This window comes from Colletotrichum spaethianum, assembly GCF_022836535.1.
Source record: "Colletotrichum spaethianum MAFF 239500 DNA, contig05, whole genome shotgun sequence".
In the NCBI taxonomy this organism is placed as follows: domain Eukaryota; kingdom Fungi; phylum Ascomycota; class Sordariomycetes; order Glomerellales; family Glomerellaceae; genus Colletotrichum; species Colletotrichum spaethianum.
Window position 1 is genome coordinate 887,591 of NW_026054775.1, and position 18,808 is coordinate 906,398.

At 53.5% G+C, this 18,808-nt stretch overlaps 7 protein-coding genes across 7 annotated transcripts; 5 read left to right on the forward strand and 2 right to left on the reverse strand.

The window, feature by feature from the left end:
• Window positions 1-7,201: 7,201 nt before the first annotated feature.
• Window positions 7,202-10,117, reverse strand: ColSpa_02794 (ER membrane protein complex subunit 1; the record flags this gene model as incomplete). Its single annotated transcript, XM_049269006.1, has 1 exon — window positions 7,202-10,117. The coding sequence occupies one exon, from the start codon at window positions 10,115-10,117 to the stop codon at window positions 7,202-7,204; it is 2,916 nt and encodes a 971-aa protein (XP_049124963.1).
• Window positions 10,118-10,150: 33 nt separating this feature from the next.
• On the forward strand, window positions 10,151-11,228 carry ColSpa_02795 (pre-mRNA-splicing factor ISY1; the record flags this gene model as incomplete). Its single annotated transcript, XM_049269007.1, has 3 exons — window positions 10,151-10,240; window positions 10,273-10,446; window positions 10,497-11,228. 3 exons carry the CDS (start codon window positions 10,151-10,153, stop codon window positions 11,226-11,228), a joined length of 996 nt encoding a protein of 331 aa, XP_049124964.1.
• Window positions 11,229-11,677: 449 nt separating this feature from the next.
• ColSpa_02796 (37S ribosomal protein MRP2, mitochondrial) lies at window positions 11,678-12,149 on the forward strand (the record flags this gene model as incomplete). Its single annotated transcript, XM_049269008.1, has 3 exons — window positions 11,678-11,784; window positions 11,856-12,027; window positions 12,087-12,149. The coding sequence occupies 3 exons, from the start codon at window positions 11,678-11,680 to the stop codon at window positions 12,147-12,149; spliced, it is 342 nt and encodes a 113-aa protein (XP_049124965.1).
• A 472-nt stretch (window positions 12,150-12,621) lies between these two features.
• On the forward strand, window positions 12,622-12,955 carry ColSpa_02797 (uncharacterized protein; the record flags this gene model as incomplete). The annotated part of the gene is made up of 2 exons (XM_049269009.1): window positions 12,622-12,689; window positions 12,739-12,955. The coding sequence occupies 2 exons, from the start codon at window positions 12,622-12,624 to the stop codon at window positions 12,953-12,955; spliced, it is 285 nt and encodes a 94-aa protein (XP_049124966.1).
• A 128-nt stretch (window positions 12,956-13,083) lies between these two features.
• ColSpa_02798 (uncharacterized protein) lies at window positions 13,084-14,010 on the forward strand (the record flags this gene model as incomplete). The annotated part of the gene is made up of 1 exon (XM_049269010.1): window positions 13,084-14,010. The coding sequence occupies one exon, from the start codon at window positions 13,084-13,086 to the stop codon at window positions 14,008-14,010; it is 927 nt and encodes a 308-aa protein (XP_049124967.1).
• Window positions 14,011-14,668: 658 nt separating this feature from the next.
• ColSpa_02799 (uncharacterized protein) lies at window positions 14,669-16,321 on the reverse strand (the record flags this gene model as incomplete). Its single annotated transcript, XM_049269011.1, has 1 exon — window positions 14,669-16,321. The coding sequence occupies one exon, from the start codon at window positions 16,319-16,321 to the stop codon at window positions 14,669-14,671; it is 1,653 nt and encodes a 550-aa protein (XP_049124968.1).
• Window positions 16,322-16,805: 484 nt separating this feature from the next.
• ColSpa_02800 (tRNA uridine 5-carboxymethylaminomethyl modification enzyme MnmG) lies at window positions 16,806-18,433 on the forward strand (the record flags this gene model as incomplete). The annotated part of the gene is made up of 3 exons (XM_049269012.1): window positions 16,806-16,982; window positions 17,037-17,913; window positions 17,964-18,433. The coding sequence occupies 3 exons, from the start codon at window positions 16,806-16,808 to the stop codon at window positions 18,431-18,433; spliced, it is 1,524 nt and encodes a 507-aa protein (XP_049124969.1).
• Between the last annotated feature and the right edge of the window lie 375 nt (window positions 18,434-18,808).

The following is an 18,808-nucleotide window of genomic DNA, read 5'->3' on the forward strand; positions in this document are numbered from 1 at the left end:
GAAACTAACCCTCTATGACCCAGTTTGTACATTGGTTGCTATGCATCAAGGGTGTCAATAGTTAAGGGAAAGAGTGTGTTCTTGCCCACGTTGAGCAGAACGTATGCGGTTCACCGTAAAAGCCCATGCCCCACATCCCCTCTCCTGACAGGCCGGTGACCGAACCGGTTTCGGTGAAGGCGCACCGTGGAGCTGTTCTATGTAGTCCGTCGACCAAGGTGGGGATAAATGTGGGTATATACCCGACCTAGTGTATATTTTTGCATGTCTCAATTGCCAATTGGAGTTTTAATCGGCTGACACATTCAATTAGCTCGAGTTCCTCGGCAAAGAGCTGCTATGAAACGCAATCATACCACCCGCCTGTTCGACATCGCTCGGCAGCGTTCATCCCCTTCTGTTCGCCAAGGCTTGGATATTCTACCTCCTCGCACACATGAAACTGACGATCCAAATCTTTCCCATCTCTAGGCGAGCCTACCACTACTGTTGTGTCTGCCTGATCCTTCCACCTAGGCCAACAACAAGGAACTCGAAGACACGTGGAAGACAACAGGAATTGAAAGTGGCTAACCAGGTGATGTAAAGCTATCTGTTTACACCTATCAATCATGTTTACGGTGTCATCCCAGTATCAGGAGATTTTGACGACGCCCAACAGCCCCCAGCTCTCCATCACCACCTGTTTCTGGCTCTGGACAACGGAGCACAGCCTGGAGAGCCCGCACCTGATATGCAGCAATCTCCCGATCACGACCAACACCCAGTTTTGCCTAAGAGGCAACAAGAGGCAACTCCGACACTTGCCCGAAACACGCCTCTTCGTGTTCGTTTACGAGATTTTGGATATAGACAGCCGGGCGTCATCGTATAATCGTTGTGTCCAGTCGGTGAGCGGTCCCGAGAATGATGTTTGTTGCCGAAAGCGACGCAAGTAGCCGCATTATCGAGGAGGAGAACCCAGTATTCAGCCCTGCACCTTACCGAGACTCGGACTGCCACATATTTCCACTTTCCTTGACTCTTGAGCTCCCCTGCACACGTCGCAACGCCTCGCCAAAAGCCATTGACAAGTGACAATCATACCAAACCCAATATTACAGTCCCCTCTGCCCGGCAGTTTGCCGCCTTGGGGGTCCGCCTCGCAATGGTCACCGGTCGAAGTCATTGGTGATCATGCCGCCATTGAGCAGAGCACCCGTCATTGCAAGATTACGGCGGGTTACCTGCCTTTGAGATCAATTGGCAAGGCATCACCGGGATTTCGTAGTCGATGTGTTGCCTGCCCTACAGGACAGACGATTTGGTACCGAGAAAGTGCTTCATGGTCTAGCCTGTCCATCACTGCTGATCGGAAGTTTGCTGGAACGTCTCTCTTCTATTGAGGTTCAAATTGTTGTCAATGATGAAAGTCGAACCAAGGCTGTTGTCCTCCCTTGGCTGCCTCAATCGTTCAGCAGGCAACACGTATGTTTGCTTTATGGGTGCTAAGCGTTCCTTGTTTTGGCCCTGATTTATTAGTAGGATTAAGGCGACAGCGCCCGCTCCACGATGATATCCCTGGGAGCAGTCCCTTGCTGATTGGGGGCCCCCTGGTGATTGTCGAAACCCCCTTGGCATCCTTCCAATCACTTCATAGATGTTCCCTATCGCACCAACACACCTGGGTCGAAAACGCAATTCAGTTGCCTTGAGAATTATTGAAACCAACACAAACAAAGATGGTGTGTTGGACTTGTGTTCAGTATCCTCAGGGGTTTGATTCGGTATTGATGCAGACCCCCTGGCGTTGATGCGCTTACCATTGTTTCTTTTTTCGGTCGGTCACTGTGCCGTCGTAAATGCCTATGCCTTACTGGTACTAGCTACGTCCAATCTCCTCCTAGAGTTGGACTGTGGGAGCCACCTGCTCCTTGTCATAGGCCCTCAGTGAGAAGCCCAGATGGTGTGGCACTGTGGTTATGCTTTGATGACCAGGGGTTAGGGGAAGCCGCAGAAGAGGAAAACATGTCCGTTCGAAGCAGTGGCTACCGTTACCTTTGGCATTGATTCTAGCCAACCCCTGAAGAGACAGCAACTTGCAGCCTCCTTTTCCGTGTGATGCAGACTCAGTACATTCTGGGGCTGTGTAAAAGGTTTTGCCACATGAGGAACTGAGAGCCGGTGGCGGGAGAATGATTATCTTCCGTGCCGGCGGCGGTGATGACAACCTGGATCACCAAAGTCGGGCCCGGGATCACGGAGTCTGATGGGGCCGGAGCCTGCAGCAACTCCGTTCCCTCTCCCGATCAAATTGACCGCCTCGGGCAGCCACTAGCGTTTACGTCCGCATAAACGCATACGTACGAAATAAATCTGGACTAGGACTATAACCACACATTGGCACTTTCGGATCGTCGCAACGTCTTACAGCCTGTACACTCAATCAAGCCGGTTCTTGCGTGACAGGCGTCCAACTTCGATCTGGCTTTGGTCGTACAAAAATCTGACCGATGTTTCACAATTCTGCAACACTTCACTCATTAACCATTCAACATCAGGTGCTCAGTTCTTGATGACCGAAACGACTTCTCGCCTATTGTACGTTGTCGGAGAGCATGACCCCAGTCTTCCTTTCACAGGCTCAGGCTTGACACAAGACGACAAAGCCAGTCGGAGCATCATGGCGCCACACGGTAATGAGCCCAAAGCATAGAGCTGCCGAGCCTATTAGGCAGCCTCAAAGTAACCCAACATAATCATGTTGATCTCTTCGGAACGGCCCTTGGTTGCAATCGCTACGTTGACACATGGTGTGATTCGCGTACGCCCTGCAGATCCTTTGGGCACGAATGTCTTTCATATGAGGCCCGCTTCCGCACCAGTTCTCCCTTCTACATCGTGGCATTATATAATTCGGAGGTTTGAAGGTAAGGATCGAAGAAGTACATTACCGTGGGCCGTCACGGGATCAGCACGTGCATGTTTTGGGTGAAAATAGGGCTGCTAATCAGGGCTGAGTACATGGTTGGGCAGAGTCTTGTCAGTCCCTAGCCTGAACCCAGCATTCATCCGCTTACGCGCTGTTAGTGTATCCGCGGATGCAGATGAACAACCCCCGAAGGTGCAGGTATCGTTTATCAAGTGCGCCTATCATTTATGATAAATGTCTATCATAACGGCCGGCATCATCCGACCTGGTACAATTTTCCAACAGGTCCAAGGTTTAGACAAATAGTATGCCCCCCTCATTGGTAGCCCTCATGGGCCTCATCTATCAGTAGTGGTTCATTGGCTTGGCCTCATACGTGTCTCCACGGACAGCGACATCTGTCGGCCGACGTCGCAACACGCCCCAGACATGGCCGCGGGAAGACCCCTGTGGGTGCCGCGGGGAACTATCTTCAGCGGGAATCGAAAGCCTTACCCGGGTTCCAGGATATCCTCCCTCATCCATCCCGGCGAAGATGAATCTAGCCCATGGAATCCAGGATGGCAGCCCCGGCACTTGGGTTCTCGACGATGATCAACGAAGAAGGCAACGCTTCTGGCCAGATAGCCGCACTGTTTCGTTCAATGTACACAAGAGAGGACGAGATCCGCACGAAGCGAGGCAATGAAAAAGGATGCCTATGAAGGAGCCACGATCCTTGCCTAGTCAGGGCTTCATTACCTCGGTGAGCGTCAGGCCTGGATAGAAATCCTCATTTAGGCAGCAGCTTCCTCTCCTGGATGTTTCTCGCATGTGCAGAGACCGCTGCTGGGTATTGATCAGTCTCGAAGCCGCCTTTGCGTTACTAGCACAACAAGAAGATCAGGCATCATTAAGTCTCAGATCCGCATTTAGTTCTGTTCCAGTCTCATCAGTTCTGAGAGATACAAGTAAATACGGGTTAAAATCAGCCTTAGGCGGATCAGTCGTACAAATTCGCTGTAATCGCTCACACGAAACATATAGCATAGAGTTTCGACGTGCATCTGTGGGACACGAACAATATTGTAAACCGTAGGGGCCCTTGTCGCCCCCTTGTGGGCGATGGTACCTAGGACACGGGATGAACGCACAGGTTTGATGAAACTAAAACTTCCGTCAAACGTCCACTACGACGCCTACTTGCTTTCGCCTTTTGATACTTAAGATGACACGCTGTGGTAGACGCCTTGTCGTACCTCCACTTCACTTTTTGTGCTTGCCTGTAGGACCTTGACCGAGACCAATATGCGGTTTTTGTTTTACGAGGATCACGTCTTCGCGAAACTGAAGACACTTATCTTCGTATTTCAAAGTTTCCATAGCCTTGGGCTCTGAACCCTTGCTTCGTTGCCTTGTGATCAAAAACATGGATAAACCGAGTCTCTGAGGTGCATGTGACCGGGGTCGGCGGTGTAGGCAACGGCATTTTTGCAGGCACGTAAGTAGGCAATGAGGGGTCCATACAAGTTAGGTCTTCAGTAGTCACCGATTTATTGGTGAATATGTCCATGGTACCAGGGCAGAGATGCCAGGTGGAAATCCCGCAAGCCATAGGGTATTATTAGCGGTGAGCAGTTGGTTGACCAGCCCTCAGTCCGGTGTCGGCCCAGGAGCGGCTAACGAAATGGCAAACGCGGCTCTTCTCGTCTGGTATTTTATTTCACTAAAGTAGTTGGTTCAAACCACGTATGTAGGAATGTCGGTCTGCTGTTGCTGGTATTGTGGCAGGAGCGGTGTAGAGTATGGACGAGCTAACGCAGACCTGAGCGAGACCTAACCCTGCTCGCTACCCCTCTAGTTCCTCAAATATGGTCCGTGTCCATCGTGCCCCTCACGGGACTTCTTGTGGCTTTAGAGTCATGCCCGGGAAACCTTGCATTCAGAGCAGGGAGATTAAACGCACCGGCATTGCAGACATATGCCATACAATGCATATTTCCCCGGCTAGGGCAGAGTTACAATGAAAAAGGTGTTCCACATCAACTCCTCCAGAGGTCCCACGTGTGCTGAATCGCAGGGCTGCCCATGCATTGACAACATAAAAGACCGTACATTAGGGATTTAAACATTGCTTGCTCCTCCTCGAAATGCCCACACTGCACGTGCTGATCGATTCGTTCCTTGGTCGAGTGACTTTATGCATGAAGGCATCCGAGCTAGGCTTTTGACTACATCATTGGAGGAGGGGAAAAACAGAGAACCCCTTCAACGGACTAATGGGATGGGAACCCGATGTGAATTGTTGTGATTAGACTGATCAAAGTGCATTGAGGCGCCCATCTGGACCAGGCTCTAAGGAGGTTGGGAAGACTTGGATCTGATAAGATGTGCAATCGTTAGGTTTCGGGGCCTTAGTCTCAAATTCCAAACGCAGCCTGGCTTTAGCTACAGGTCATTGGAATCTTAGAATGGGTTTAGCCTTGTGACTGAATGTGTCTGCCTTACCTGAAAGGCTACACCGCAAACGGTCACCTGCGTCCGTGTTGTTATCAGTCTCATCACTATAATCTCGGGAGATCACATCCGTAGGCCCAGAATGGCAGATTCAAAGTGCTCAGATTGGGACACACTACCCGAGTCTTTGGTAGTGGCGGCCGAATGGCATCGTTGAGCCGCTACGGCCCAGCAGCATGCTTTGTTCATCAACCGTCTGATGTATGGATCCGAGTTACGTAATGACATGGATGGATGCCGTGGTGTGCTAGCCAGATGCTCTGTGGTCGGGATGAGAAAGTCAATGGCTGTATAGTTCAAACAAGGGATCGCCCGATGTTCAGCAGTGGAAACGTAATCTGATGATACCATGATCCACGCAAATCTCGAAGGCAAAACAATGAACGCCATGGGAAGAGTGAGAAACGGATTTCAATGAACAAAGAAATAAAGTTTGACTAATATCCTCTTCAGTATGGAGGATTGCAATGATGAGCGGTCTCTCTGCTGAAGACTTTGAATCGACTACATGTAGGTTATGCCTCAAGCGCAACTGCCGTTAATATCCAAGATCAGAGTGAGCGTATGCTTTGGTACAATCATCATTAGCACTGGCAAAGTGTTGTTGTTTTTAGTAAAAGTCGCAGAGAGGCTTGCGTGTGCTCATGTTTCTATAGTCTTCCCTTACTTGGAAGCAACGAGGTAAAGGTTCTTCAGAGTCTTGAGTGCATTGTACGGTTGTGGAGCAGAATCGGCAGAAACCAACGGCTAGGCTGTTTCGGCATCAAAGTTGGTTTTACCGGTACCTTCGGATATCTTCACTTGAGCCGCCCTCCCTTCTGTGTCCCCCCTTTCATCCCAATCTTCCTTACCATCGCAACAGCATCTATCCACATCCACCAATCTCCCACGACACAAATCCGCAGTTTCCCTAAGGTTAGGCTGAAAATCTCGCCACCCGCCTCGACGATACTCTCCTCATAACTTGCATGGACTAGCCCGAACTCTGGTCCCTCAACTTCTTCTCCAAGACTACCACTGAGATCCACACTTCCCCGATGCCTACGCCACAGCAGGCTTCGTAGAGATGTCCCCAACATTTGGATTGTCGTGGCGGGTAAGTATCACACTTCTAGAAACACCAAACCCTCCGGTCCGTGGGTCATCTGGAAGCTAGGCATCACCAGGACTGCTCTGAAGGCATCGGTCGCGAAGATCGTGGCAAAGAGCAAGCTCTACGACGGCATCGCCAAGTTCGAACTCGATCGGACAAACCATATCCTCCCCATCGGCGAAGCGGCGGCCGGGGAGGTGTACGCAACGGATTTTGAGACAGGGGCGCACGCCGTCCTCGTGGTTTATAAGTCAATGATGCCACAGGGTTCCCTGCCCTTCGGCATCAATGGGATGGAGTTCACCAATAGGAACCTATACTTCACCTACATTGCGAAACTACCTTGATCAAACTGCCCGTCGGCGGTGTGATAAGTAAGGTATCGTGACAACCGTATCTAACAGCTCACCTAGCGATGATTTCGTTCGATTCGGTGGGCAAGATCACCAAGCTGGGGGCCATGCAGGAGTCGACTTCAACCACGTTGAGACACACACAAAGGGACAGGAACATTCTTTATGTTAGCAGAAACTAGGGGATCGTTTCGTTCATCGTCCTCTAAATGCAAACACAAGGCCCGGGATCAAATTTTCGGAAGAATGTTGTACAAACTCAAAATTCTATTATATCATGTCTATCATATACTCTGCGTATCTACGCCCAACGCATGTTTGTTTGCTTCTTGCGCACCTAAGTAGTCATTAGTAAAAAACTGCTCTCTTCGAGAAAACGGTACTTACGATGGGTCCTAGCACCGCAACACCGACAGTGAGTGCAAGGACGGTCGAAATCAGGCTGATCTTGTTGAAGCCTCTGCCAAGGATATCGAAAGTAAAGCTGGGGGCCACACGGCTGCCAAACACATCGACACCGTACGCGAAGACCAAGCTGGTGCTCTCCACAATGGTAGGCGAGGTGATGATCTTCTTGATGCCAATGACGTCGCGCTGGTGGGTGATGATCTGTCGGGGGTCGATCTCCAGGGCAGGGTGGTACTTGATCAAGCCTTCCGCCTCCATTTCGGCGGGAGTCGGGTCACGTCCCACAGGTCGGCGCGGCTCGAGGAGCTGGCGCGGAAGTCCGACAATAGCATGGGACTGAGGCAGATAGCCGAGGACGTGACGGCTGGTGATACCCTGGCGAGTCTGAGTGACGGCCAAAGCAGCCAGAGGAGCAGAGAGGATCCAAGCTTGGCTGATAACCGAAGGGAGAGGGGCACCAGTGGGAGTATCGACGGGCTGGGTGGAAGAGAAGTTCGCAGCATCACCCAGCGGCCCTCGGTCATCGGCGTAGTCGCTCTCGTACAGATCGGAGACAACAATTTGGTTACCCTTGAGAGATTGGCCGGAAAGAGGCTGGCCAGCATCATCCTTGAGGGCGTACTCACCAAAGAACGTGCATACGAACCAGTTCTCCGCCAGAGTGCACTCGATGTTCTTGCTGCCATCCACTCCCTCATGAGTCGCTGTGTGAAGAACCAGGCCCGAAACCGAGTCAATAAGGTAGACGTTGAGAGTCGATTTAGCGGCATTGTACGCAGAGGCAACAATGGTGTTGGGGTTCAAGTACTTATACTTGACCCTTCTGTCACCGAGAACGCGTCCAATGGAAGCAATAGGGTCGTGAGTACGCCGCGTTGCCACGTTGACAATTTCGTAGCCAGTAGGGGGGGCAAACTCCCAAGCAACCTGCTCCTTTCCGGTGCCATCCTCGATGATGAAGGTCAGGCCCTTGAGTTCGCCCTTCAGGCCGCGGACGACAACGGTCTGTGTCGGCGCCCATTCAGCAGGAACATCTCCAATAGCGCCCCCGTAGCCAACAGGCGCAAGCCACTGGCCAGATGCGCTATCGACGACGACAGCAGATTGTGTTTGGACCCAAGAGCCTTGGGGCATGGAATCGACCATCTTTCCAGTGTCGGTTTTGGCAACCACGTACTCTCCGAAGTAGCCGCGTACAGTAACTTGAGACTTTGCATCCTCAACAAAGATTCCCTGGACGTCCCAAGCATCCCATGAAGGGATCTGGGCAGCGTGGAGCTTCCAAATGACTTTTCCGTGCTTGCCAATGTCGATACCAAAAAGCTTGCCGCGTCGGGTGACCAAGACGGCAATCTTGTTGAAGCCGAAAGCGTCACGTACGAGGCCTTCAGTCTTGGAGGAAAGCTCGGCTCCGGTGATGCTACTAACAAGGCGTTGGGGAATTGAGGCGAGGTAGTCCGGCAAGTAAGCGAGGTCATCAAAGTGACGCTTAACACGGTGGATGTAGGCGGATAAAGCGTTGTCGTGGGCCTCAGCCTCAAGGGTCTTGGCTAGATCCTCGCTCTCGGGGATCTCAGCGAACGCAGCAGCTACACCCCCAGTGAGACCTTCGGGACGAATCCAGGCCTGTTCTCCGTTGCGGACCAATACCCAGTCGTCCAAGGTGGTAACGGCGGCGCAGCGAACAGCAAAGTTATCAGCAGCCTTCTTGATGACTTCCGAAACCGCGTGGAAAGCAGTAATGCTTTCCGAGCCTTCCGTGAATGCCCACTTTCCAAGGACGGCATGGGAACTCGAGGACGTCAGGATAATTTCCTCCTGCGTAATGCGAGTGAACCAGACGTTGGCGCCATCCGAGCTAGTCGAGAAAGCGCCCAGGCCCGGAAGGACTGGCAGCTCATGGTGCTTGGTGACTGCATTGTTCTTGATATTGACGTGGTAAACCTCGCCCTTGTGGCTGTCACCAGATCTGCTGTGGACCAGGAAGTGCGGCTCCGCGTTGAGGTGGTGCGGGGCATGGACAGCAACGTCCAGCGTCTTAGGGAAAGGCAAAGCAAATTCCTGCTTTGACTTTGTGCCCAAAACATTGACCTTCAGCTTCGTATGGTCGCTGTCGAGCCAGGCGACAATGGGAGATGCCGAGTTGGCACCCACAAACATGACATCCTTCTTGTCTGTAACGTCGCCCTTGCTACCGAGGCTGATGTCGTCGATGCGCTTGCCAGTGAGAGTGTCGTGGACCGACACCCGCACAGCCCACATGCCGTCGGTACCGTATAGGCTGACCACGAAGATCTTCTCGATGTTGTTCGAGACTTGGAGTGGGCTGGTATTGCTCGCATCCTTGAATTCCCAAACCACGCTGCCGTCGCCGCCATTGAGTCTTCTCAAAACCGTAGTACCGTCCTCCTCTTCGAAGAGCGCCAGAACGTCCTTGCGACCGTTCTCCGTCAGCTCCATCACCTCAAGATCCCGGATCTCGCCGGCGAAGTCGATCCACCAAGCGTTCTTTCCCGATAAGGCATTCCAGGCGTGCACAGAGTTGCCGTACGCTGACACAACCCAATCCTCGCCCTCAGCAGCCCGCAAGTGTCCACCGCCATACGTGGTATCTCCCGTTAGGAACTGGCGCCAAACAACTGCACCATTGCTGGGGTTCACGGCCCCAAGCACGCCAACATCGCTGAGGGTGTAGAGCAGAGAAGCCTTATCGTCGCGCCGGGGCTTGTGAAAGAGGGTGGTTTCGACCTGGGGGACGCCGAGGAGTTCGTGGTGGTAATCAATGTCGCCAACCTCATCGATGAATACTGCGCCGACGAGGGATGAAGCTGCAAGAAGCAGCGTCGTAAGGCGCATTGTGATGGGTGGTGTTCTGAGCTTGTCGTGGAGATGGACAGCTCCAGAAGTGTGAAGGAAGCTCGCACGTCACATTTGAGGTGGGAGCACAAAGGTGCTGTTACCTGTACAGAGCAGCACCAGGTACGTACCTCATTGGGCGTACCCCGTTGAAGGCGTGGCTGATTGGATGTGGGGGAGACGAAGGCCCGTGCCCGGCGCGCAACATTGGCGGCCGAAAGCTTTCTGAACATTGCAAGGCCCTGCCGTATAACTTTCACCTCCACGGTCAAATCCGACTCCATTCTCAAGAAGCCCGAAATCTCTCGGTCTCCAAAGCTCTCAAGATGGTAAGTGGACTGTTACCGCTTCTAAGGTGTCAATCAGCTAACATGTACAGGCGCGAAATTCGGAAAAGGCGCAGAGCATGCTCTTTCGCTTCCGCGAAGCGCAAGCAGCGGACCTGGGCATTATCGACATTGGCCGGACAAGGCGACCGAGAGTGATTACCGAAGTCGACTCGATACCATCCTGCGAAAAATGGCGTGGCCAGGTACTGAAGGAGATCTCGCGCAAGGTCTCGAAGATCCAAGACACCGCGCTTAGCGACTACCAAATCCGCGACCTCAATGACGAGATCAACAAACTCATGAGGGAGAAGTACATGTGGGAGGTGCAAATACGGAATCTAGGCGGTCCGAACTACATGCGCGGGGGCGGCAAAATATACGACGAGCAAGGGCGAGAGATACCAGGAGGCGGCAAGGGCTACCGCTACTTTGGCCGTGCGAGAGACCTACCTGGCGTCAAGGAACTGTTCGACGCAGCTAAGGCGAAGACGACCGACGAAAAACCACTGGAAACAAGAGACGACTTGCGAAAACAGGTCGATGCCGCCTACTACGGTTACGCGCCAGATGAGGAGGATCCCGAACTGCTCGCGTACGAACTTGCAAAGGAAGAGGAAGCGTTCGAGCACATGGCGAAGACGGGCAAGCAGCAACTGCCGCCCGATTGGGAGCCATTGCCAGGCGACACCGGCGATGGAAAGGGTTGGGAACTACCGACGCTGGAGGAAGTGCAGGAAGAGCTGATCAACCGGCGGCGGCAGAAGTTACTGGACCAATTATAGCAGCCAAATCGTGCGCTGCCTTTCCGCGTACGATGAGAACTGCTTTGTTTTTTTTTTTGGAGGGAAAATTGTCGCTTTTGCAACACCGTGTGGCAGCTGTATCATATTTCACTGTTAGGGGTTCAGTCATGGCCTGTGATGATGGCTGGCGTTCTTGGATGGCTTACGGTTAATCGAATACCAAAAATGATGTTTCTCGCCAATTTCAAGCAGCAGTATCCCAGATGCTCAAATCTAGTTGTTGCTTGTCCCGATCCCAGATGGGGTGAAGCTCCATCACAGGTTGGCATTCGTAAGTGAAGTCGAGTTGGGCTTGATGAGCTGGGTGAGCGGCCGATAAGATAAGGACCCACGTGACCGTCGCGAACTTCAATTCGAGCTTCGAAGCTCAACTTTTCGATGACACGACCAGTGACATCCCGCTCAATCCGCCACAACCACCGCCCAAAATGTCGATGTTCCGCGCCAAGAAGCTCGATTTGGGCTGTTTCGTCAACATCCGGACGATTCGTGACCACACGAAACGCCAGGTCTTCATGGAGAACGAGCCCGAGAGGTGAGCAACCGCAGATAAAACAATGCCATGCGAAATTGCACGACCAAAGACTGACGGATGCACACCGATAGACAAGCTCTCCGATACATCATTCGAAACACGACGCTACCTCCCCGTGTGCGCGCCGAGGCGCAGCTTCAGCTGGGCCAAATGCACTGCTACACCCGCCCGACGCAGATCCGCAACCGCTGCATCTTGGGCGGCAAGGCCAGGGGTGTTTTCCGTGAATTCAAGATGACGAGGGTATGTTTGAAGAGCCGTTCCGCCGGGTTACTAGTACAAATGTCTGAAATTTTCTTTAGTTCAACTTCCGTATGCAAGCGTACGAGGGCAACCTGCCCGGTGTCAAGAGGGCCAGTTGGTAAAAGAGCATGGAAGGGAGGACGATACCGGGGAATACGGCGTGAAAGTGCCACTGTAAAATACAAAGTGTTCAGCACGCTCTTCCGGAGGGCGGGAGATATATGCGCGTAGTCGGGCACTCATAGACGACTTGGGGTTAGGAGTTTGGTCGCATGTAAGCAACCTGAAGAGGATATGTACAAATATACAACACCAAGACGAAAATGTACAACATCTCCAATCAGCTGTAAATTGGGTTTGGAGAAATTGCAGGCTTCGACGTAATGCAAAAGATAGAAAGAGCCAATGAGCAAGCGCCCTTGCCTTCATTGTCTTGCGAGTTGATGTCTCCTCTAGTATCGTTTATTTTCACTTCGTTCGCACCTGCCTACCCTTTGACCTCCTCCGAATCCTTGATTAAAAGAGCATCTAGACCGATGTCTTCTCACCGACCTTTCACCTCCACCTATACGACCAACTCCATGCCAAGTCACCATGTTCCGCCGTCGCTGGTCTGGTCTTCCCAAGGACCCCGTGTTCTCATCCAACTTAAAGGATCTTGGGTAAGGGCTCTCCCGCCTTGCTCAAACTTCCAGAAGCTAACGTCCACAGCTACTTTGTCAACGACCAAGATGAGATTCGCAATATCGGGAACCCGAACTACTACTTCAAGTACTACCTCACCAAGAATGGTAGAGTCAACGATCGTCAGCGTTTCCACTTCAGCGGCAAGAACCAATTACTGCCCCTCTTCCTCCTGCTTGCCACTGACTTTCAACAGAAGCGATCCGCGATATCGTCCACTCACGTCTTGAGGAAGAAGGCTTGAGGAAGGTCCTGCTTCCTTTCGGCGCCCAGTCAACTTCTCCTCATGTGCCAATTTTTACCAGCGCGAACCTGGCCTCGGCCTCGCGTGTTATCGTCGTCTTTGGTGAACCCAATCAAGACCTCGGTATCATGGCTCTCCGTGTCGTCAACGGTCCCGGCGGTATCAACAAGGGTTCCATGGTCTCAGTCGTCCAAGAACTCAGCCGCCAGACATCTTCCTCCACCGACCCATCTGCGCCTGGCATCATTCTCGCTAACACGGGCGAGCTCTGGTGGTGGCCAGAGGGAAAGAAGGCCCTGAGCCCTACTCCTGCCCTTGCCGTTCCGCAGAAGAGCATGGTTCATCACGGCCGCGTTTTCAATCCAAAATTGCACTCGATCTCCAAGAACGAGAGCCCTGAGGCACATATCCAATACGTTCTCAACGACGTTCTTCTCGAGCTCGTCCCTCCAACCGCCCGCATCGACATCGTTGGCATCGGCTTGGGTGCCGACCATGCAACCAAGACCCTCGATAGACCAGACACTTGGACCGTCCTCGGACACCGAATCAACACTCTCTCGCTTCTCGGCAGCACGACCAGCATTGATGAGCTCTCCCACGAGCCGTTCAAGGAGTTTCTTCCTCGCCGTGCCCGGGCGTACATCACAGACGAAGCCCCCGTCCTCACTCCGCTCGCCCAGCCTGGCGGTAACCCCAACACTGCCTCCTTCACGCAGCAAGGTTGCACCGTTTACAGCTCTAGTGAGGCTTACTACGTCGACTGCATTCTTATCAATAGCCGTGCCCCAATCTTCGACTGGATCCAGGAAGTCGCTCTTGCGGGTCACGACTACCACCACCCGGCGGTCGCAGCCGTCGATCCGCACGTGCCAACCGACGAGGAGTGGGCTGCTGGCGGCTTTGACGAAGCTTGGAAGAATCTGCCCGAGTTCGTGAAGCCAAGCCTTGGATATGCCATTTCATCCGAGGCTCATGAACATTGCAATGTTTTGTGGGGTGTTCAGGAGTTTGCGGAGAGTCAGATTATGAAACAGAGTGAAGAGCATGACTAGTGGACTTTGGAAGAGCCGGGTCTAGGACGTTGGTGCGAGGTGGGCGCATCTCGTACGCAAGGGTGGGACTCACTAGACATAGTGCGGTCACCTCTTTGGGCTTCGCAGAGATAAGTGATGCTATAGTGGTCATTGAAGAAACGCATCTGCTTCGTCTAACTTTCATGGATCGCCGTATAAGTGGGAAGACGACATCAGGGGTCGTAACGGATAGTACGGTGATGCTGCATGTCCTTAGCCGGACGACCAGTAAACGTTCGATCGCAGCATTTGAAATCGATCACCTGATAACATGTAACGACGGGAATACGAACCAGTTGATCCATTGCCTTAGAGTTGTCCTTCATACAGCCGAAGGCTATCTTCACTATTAACAGTTAGGGACAATGGATATCGCTGTAGGTAAATAGTAGTTGATACCTCCTGTGTGCTATGTTATCCCAAATTCTCTTTAGAACTTGTATAGTCATATCCCAGAGGTTGTTGTTATCTTATGTGCATGAGAGTAGTCATATGCTCTTCAATTGATCTGAAAAAGGGGAATGGCATCTGTGGACGCGAGGGTATTCATCTGGTATCATTACCCCTGAAATATGAACAATATTCTACAAATCGTGCCAATTCTGTCGCATTATTGACATCAGGAGGCGTAAGAGCCTTACACCTTGAGCAAAGAAGCCAGTCCGGCAGCAGGCGGCTCAACCTGCACCAGCAACTCCCTCGTCCGGCGTACCCTCTCCTTGACGACCTTTTCCTCCGCCGCCCACCTGCTGTCATCGGTCTTCGTCTCGCTCCAGAAGCCAAAGGCGGACTTGACGGGGCCGGCCTTGTTCTTTGCCTCCTCCTCCTTGGCCAACCTCGCCACCATTGTCGACCAGTTTTGCAATCCCGTGCTGAGGCACTCGCGGCACGTGTGCCGGGCCTCCCTGTCTCCTCCTGCGGGGCCAATGTTGCGGAGCTGCTCCTCGGCGAGGTCGACAGCATCACGTGTCCACGCTAGGCCCTCCTCGCGGTTCGACTTGGAGTCCTTGGTGGCGTAGAGGATCTCGCCGATGTATAGGTTGAGACCTGCCTCTTCGCAGAGCTCCTTGGGGTGTCTCCAGGGGGGGCGAGTGCCGTCGTCGGGGGGTGAAGGATATACCGGCGGCTGCGCCAGGCTCCAGACTCTCTGCCAGAGTGTTGAAGGGGTTTCAGCAGGGCGTTCCTGGCCCGGGAGAGGCACTTGAGGGAGGGCGTGACGGGCGCGGAGGATGGAGATGAAAATGGGCAGCGCGGCGTTCACATCGCCTGCGCGGGCCTTGTGCAGAGCAATTGATGTGAGAACTGTCAACACGTTCTCTGACGGCAGCGACAACTTGTCGTTGATTGTGTATGTGCGGAGGTCAACCACGGGCGGCGAGTTAGGCGCAGTCTCTGTCGCCAGTGACAGCGCCCACTGGTACATCTTCTCGGCGGCGTCGGGCAGCTGCTTGTAGTCAAGGAAGGAGGCGTACCTCAGGGCGGCGTCCATCTTCTGGCGGTTCGTGAAGCCCTTTGTGGTGAGGACCCGCAGGTAGTGGTTCTCGGCGGGCTCGTAGGCGACCTCGCAGTCCTCCTCGTTCGGCGCGCTCTCGGCGCCCGCCGGGATTGGCTTCGGATGCGGGTTCGACGGACCCAGGACGACCTCTGGCGGGAAGATGATGTTCCTCTTCTTGTCCCTGACCCAGCCGTCCAGCTGCTCCGAGGCTTGCGCCAGGAGCATCAGCACTTCGTAGTATCCTCTCCTCCAGTTCTCGCTCTTGGCCGACAGGTCCTTCCCGGCGTTGCCCACTCCGTCGATAGAAAGAGGCTCGTCCAGCAGTTCCCGAATCCCCGTACCGTCAATGTTCGGATCCTCCAACCTCCTGAGCATTTCCCTGCACGACACAATGACCTCGACCCAATTCACGTCGTGGTTCTGGCTATCCTTGGCGGCGTGCTTCGCGCCGCGCACGCCCATCCTCGTCAGGAACGACCACTCATGCGGCGTCGGGTGCTCTTTCTCGAGGCCTTCCTGGTTCAGCAGGAACACAATACCAAGGATGCACAGCGCGCCGCCCCAGATGGAAACGTTATAACGGAGAAAAAGGCGACTTTCGTAGCGGAGCCATTGCTTCTTCTCGGTCGTGAAGTAGCGGACACGAGGACGCGGTGACGTTACCGGGATCGATAAGAAGGGGAGCTGTGGTCGGCCACGCGAAGTGAGGGATGTGTGGCTCGTGAAGGGTCGGGTGGCCTGGAGCCGGAAGAGCCTCTGGAGGAGGATTCGGCGAAGGGCTAGGCGCTGGCGCATCGTGGCTGCGGGCCGTGGGCGTTGGATTATGTGTATGGTGTATTCATGTATATGTGTGGTTTGTGGTCGCACACCTTCAGAGTTCGAATCGAGTTCGTAGCGCTTTGCTCCGCGAGTGGTGCAGTTGGTGTCGGCGAGCTCAAGCTTTGGGACCGGGGAGCTGTCAATTGAGCCGCCCACCTAAGATTCAGTGCCGTTGTGGACGGGATTGGCAGTGGTCGGTGCAGTCGGTGGGTGGTTGTTCCGCTACAAGCCGATTTTGTGGCTGTTGATTGGTCATTCACCTTGTTGACTTTTTTTCTTGACCTTGAACGCCGGCGATGGTGCGAACCCGATTTTGCGACTGAGACCCATTGTTGATGAGAGAGGGTCCCGTTCGTGTACGTGTAAGACTGGTCTAGTTAAAGGTCACTAAACACACCTCCTGTCCTTTTCCATCTTCGCTTGATTCGTTTCCCTACATGATGAGCAAGCAAGGTTGAAGATGTCTTCATTCTTCTCCCGAGCGGCATCGAGTCCGCATGCTCAACTCGCTGCCACCGCGGTATTGTCTGGCGCGACGGTGGCTTGTCTCATTCTTGGATACCAAGCGTTCGAAAGAAAAGAGCGTATTGAAGATTTGAAGAAGTCTATCCCGTCATCTTCTGAAGAAGCTGCAAAGGTGCATCATGTTCCCTCGGCCACACTTATTGCGATCATCGACTAATCGTCACAGCTCACTACATTCGGCGCCGCATCTGCCCCTGTTGACAAGGAGGATGCTCGCAACCAGGCCCTCGCAAGGAGGGCGCAAGCCGGCGACTTTGACGAGGAACTCATCCTGGAGCAATTGGCTCGCAACAGGGTGTTTCTGAAGGATGAGGGCTTGCAGAAGCTCCGAAAATCGTTTGTCATCGTTGTCGGTTGTGGCGGCGTCGGCTCCCACTGTACCGCTGCCCTCGCCCGCTCCGGCGTCTCCAAGATCCGTCTCATCGACTTCGACCAGGTTACTCTTAGCTCGCTCAACCGACACGCCGTGGCCACCCTCGCCGACGTCGGTATCCCAAAGGTCCAATGTCTTTACCGCCGCCTCATCGCCATCGCCCCCTGGGCCAAGTACGAACTCAAGAACCAAAAGTTCGAAGGGTCCGCCGCCGAGGAGCTCCTCGCCCCCTGGGCCGAGGACGGGCAGAAGCCGGACTATGTTGTCGATGCAATCGATAACATTGATACCAAGGTTGCCCTGCTGAAGTACTGCCACGACCACAAGATTCCTGTTATCTCTAGCATGGGAGCCGGAGCCAAAGGCGATCCTACCCGAGTCAACGTTGGCGATATCGGAGCTAGCACAGACGACGGACTATCAAGAGCTACCCGGAGAAAGTTGAAGCTGCAAGGCGTCACTGGCGGAATCCCTGTTGTCTACTCAACTGAGGTGGCTGGCGAGGGCAAGGCCGCCCTCCTGCCGCTTTCCGAGGAAGAATTCAAGAAGGGCACCGTTGGCGATCTCAGTGTCCTGCCGACTTTCAGAGTGCGAATCCTTCCTGTCCTTGGCACTATGCCTGCCGTCTTTGGCTACGTAGTCGCGAATCACGTCATTCTCAGCATCTCCGGTAAGGCAATCATAGTTACGTTGATTATAACCAAACTGACCAACGATTAGGTTACCCCCTTGACTACGTCCCGGCGAAGAACCGAGACAAGCTCTACACAGACATCGTAGCATTTGTCCAGGGCTCGGAGACAAGAATTGTTCACCACCGATACGGCATCGAAGAGTCCAAGGGCCTCCGCATCCCTATTTCTCTTGGTGACGCGGCGTTCCTGACCGAGGAGCTGTGGAAGGGGCGCAGCGCTGTGACCGGGCTCATTAACAGACTCGTGCTCGTGCGCTGGAGAAGACCCGAGGGCTCGACGAAGCTGCGGATCGGCGAGGGCGCCGAGGAGCAGAAGTGGTCCAATATCCGCTTCCGTGACCTGGTGTGCATGACCAGAGACGAGGCCCTTCGCCACGAGAAGGAGTACCTCAAGAAGGATGATACCAAGTTGGAGGATCTGTACGATGCCGAGGTGATTGCCCGGGTAGAGGAGAGACTGAGGGAGGCGGTCGAGGTTGAGAAGTATAGACTATAAATTCTCGCAGGACTCTGGGAACGTGCCACGAACACCTATACAATCAATTTCTACACCTGCTATCGTTAATCTGGGCATTGAAGATGCTGTTCGCACCAGGACGGCTGGGGGAGTGTGGCGGTTGCTACTGTGGTGGGTGTGGCGGTGCAGTCACTCGTTAAAGGTATAGTGGAGAGTACTGAGCGTGCGCCCAAAACTCCAGTGTCTGCGTCGCGTCTGGTCGCGCTTTCTTCCTTCATCACCTCACGGTTTAATTCTACCGACCGACAACGAGAAATTTCCGCAACGACCATAGGTGTTTTTGATCTGGAAATCCTCACCTCATCGGAATCACTTCCTGGTATTTTCGCGGAATGGAGAAAATGGGCTTGTACT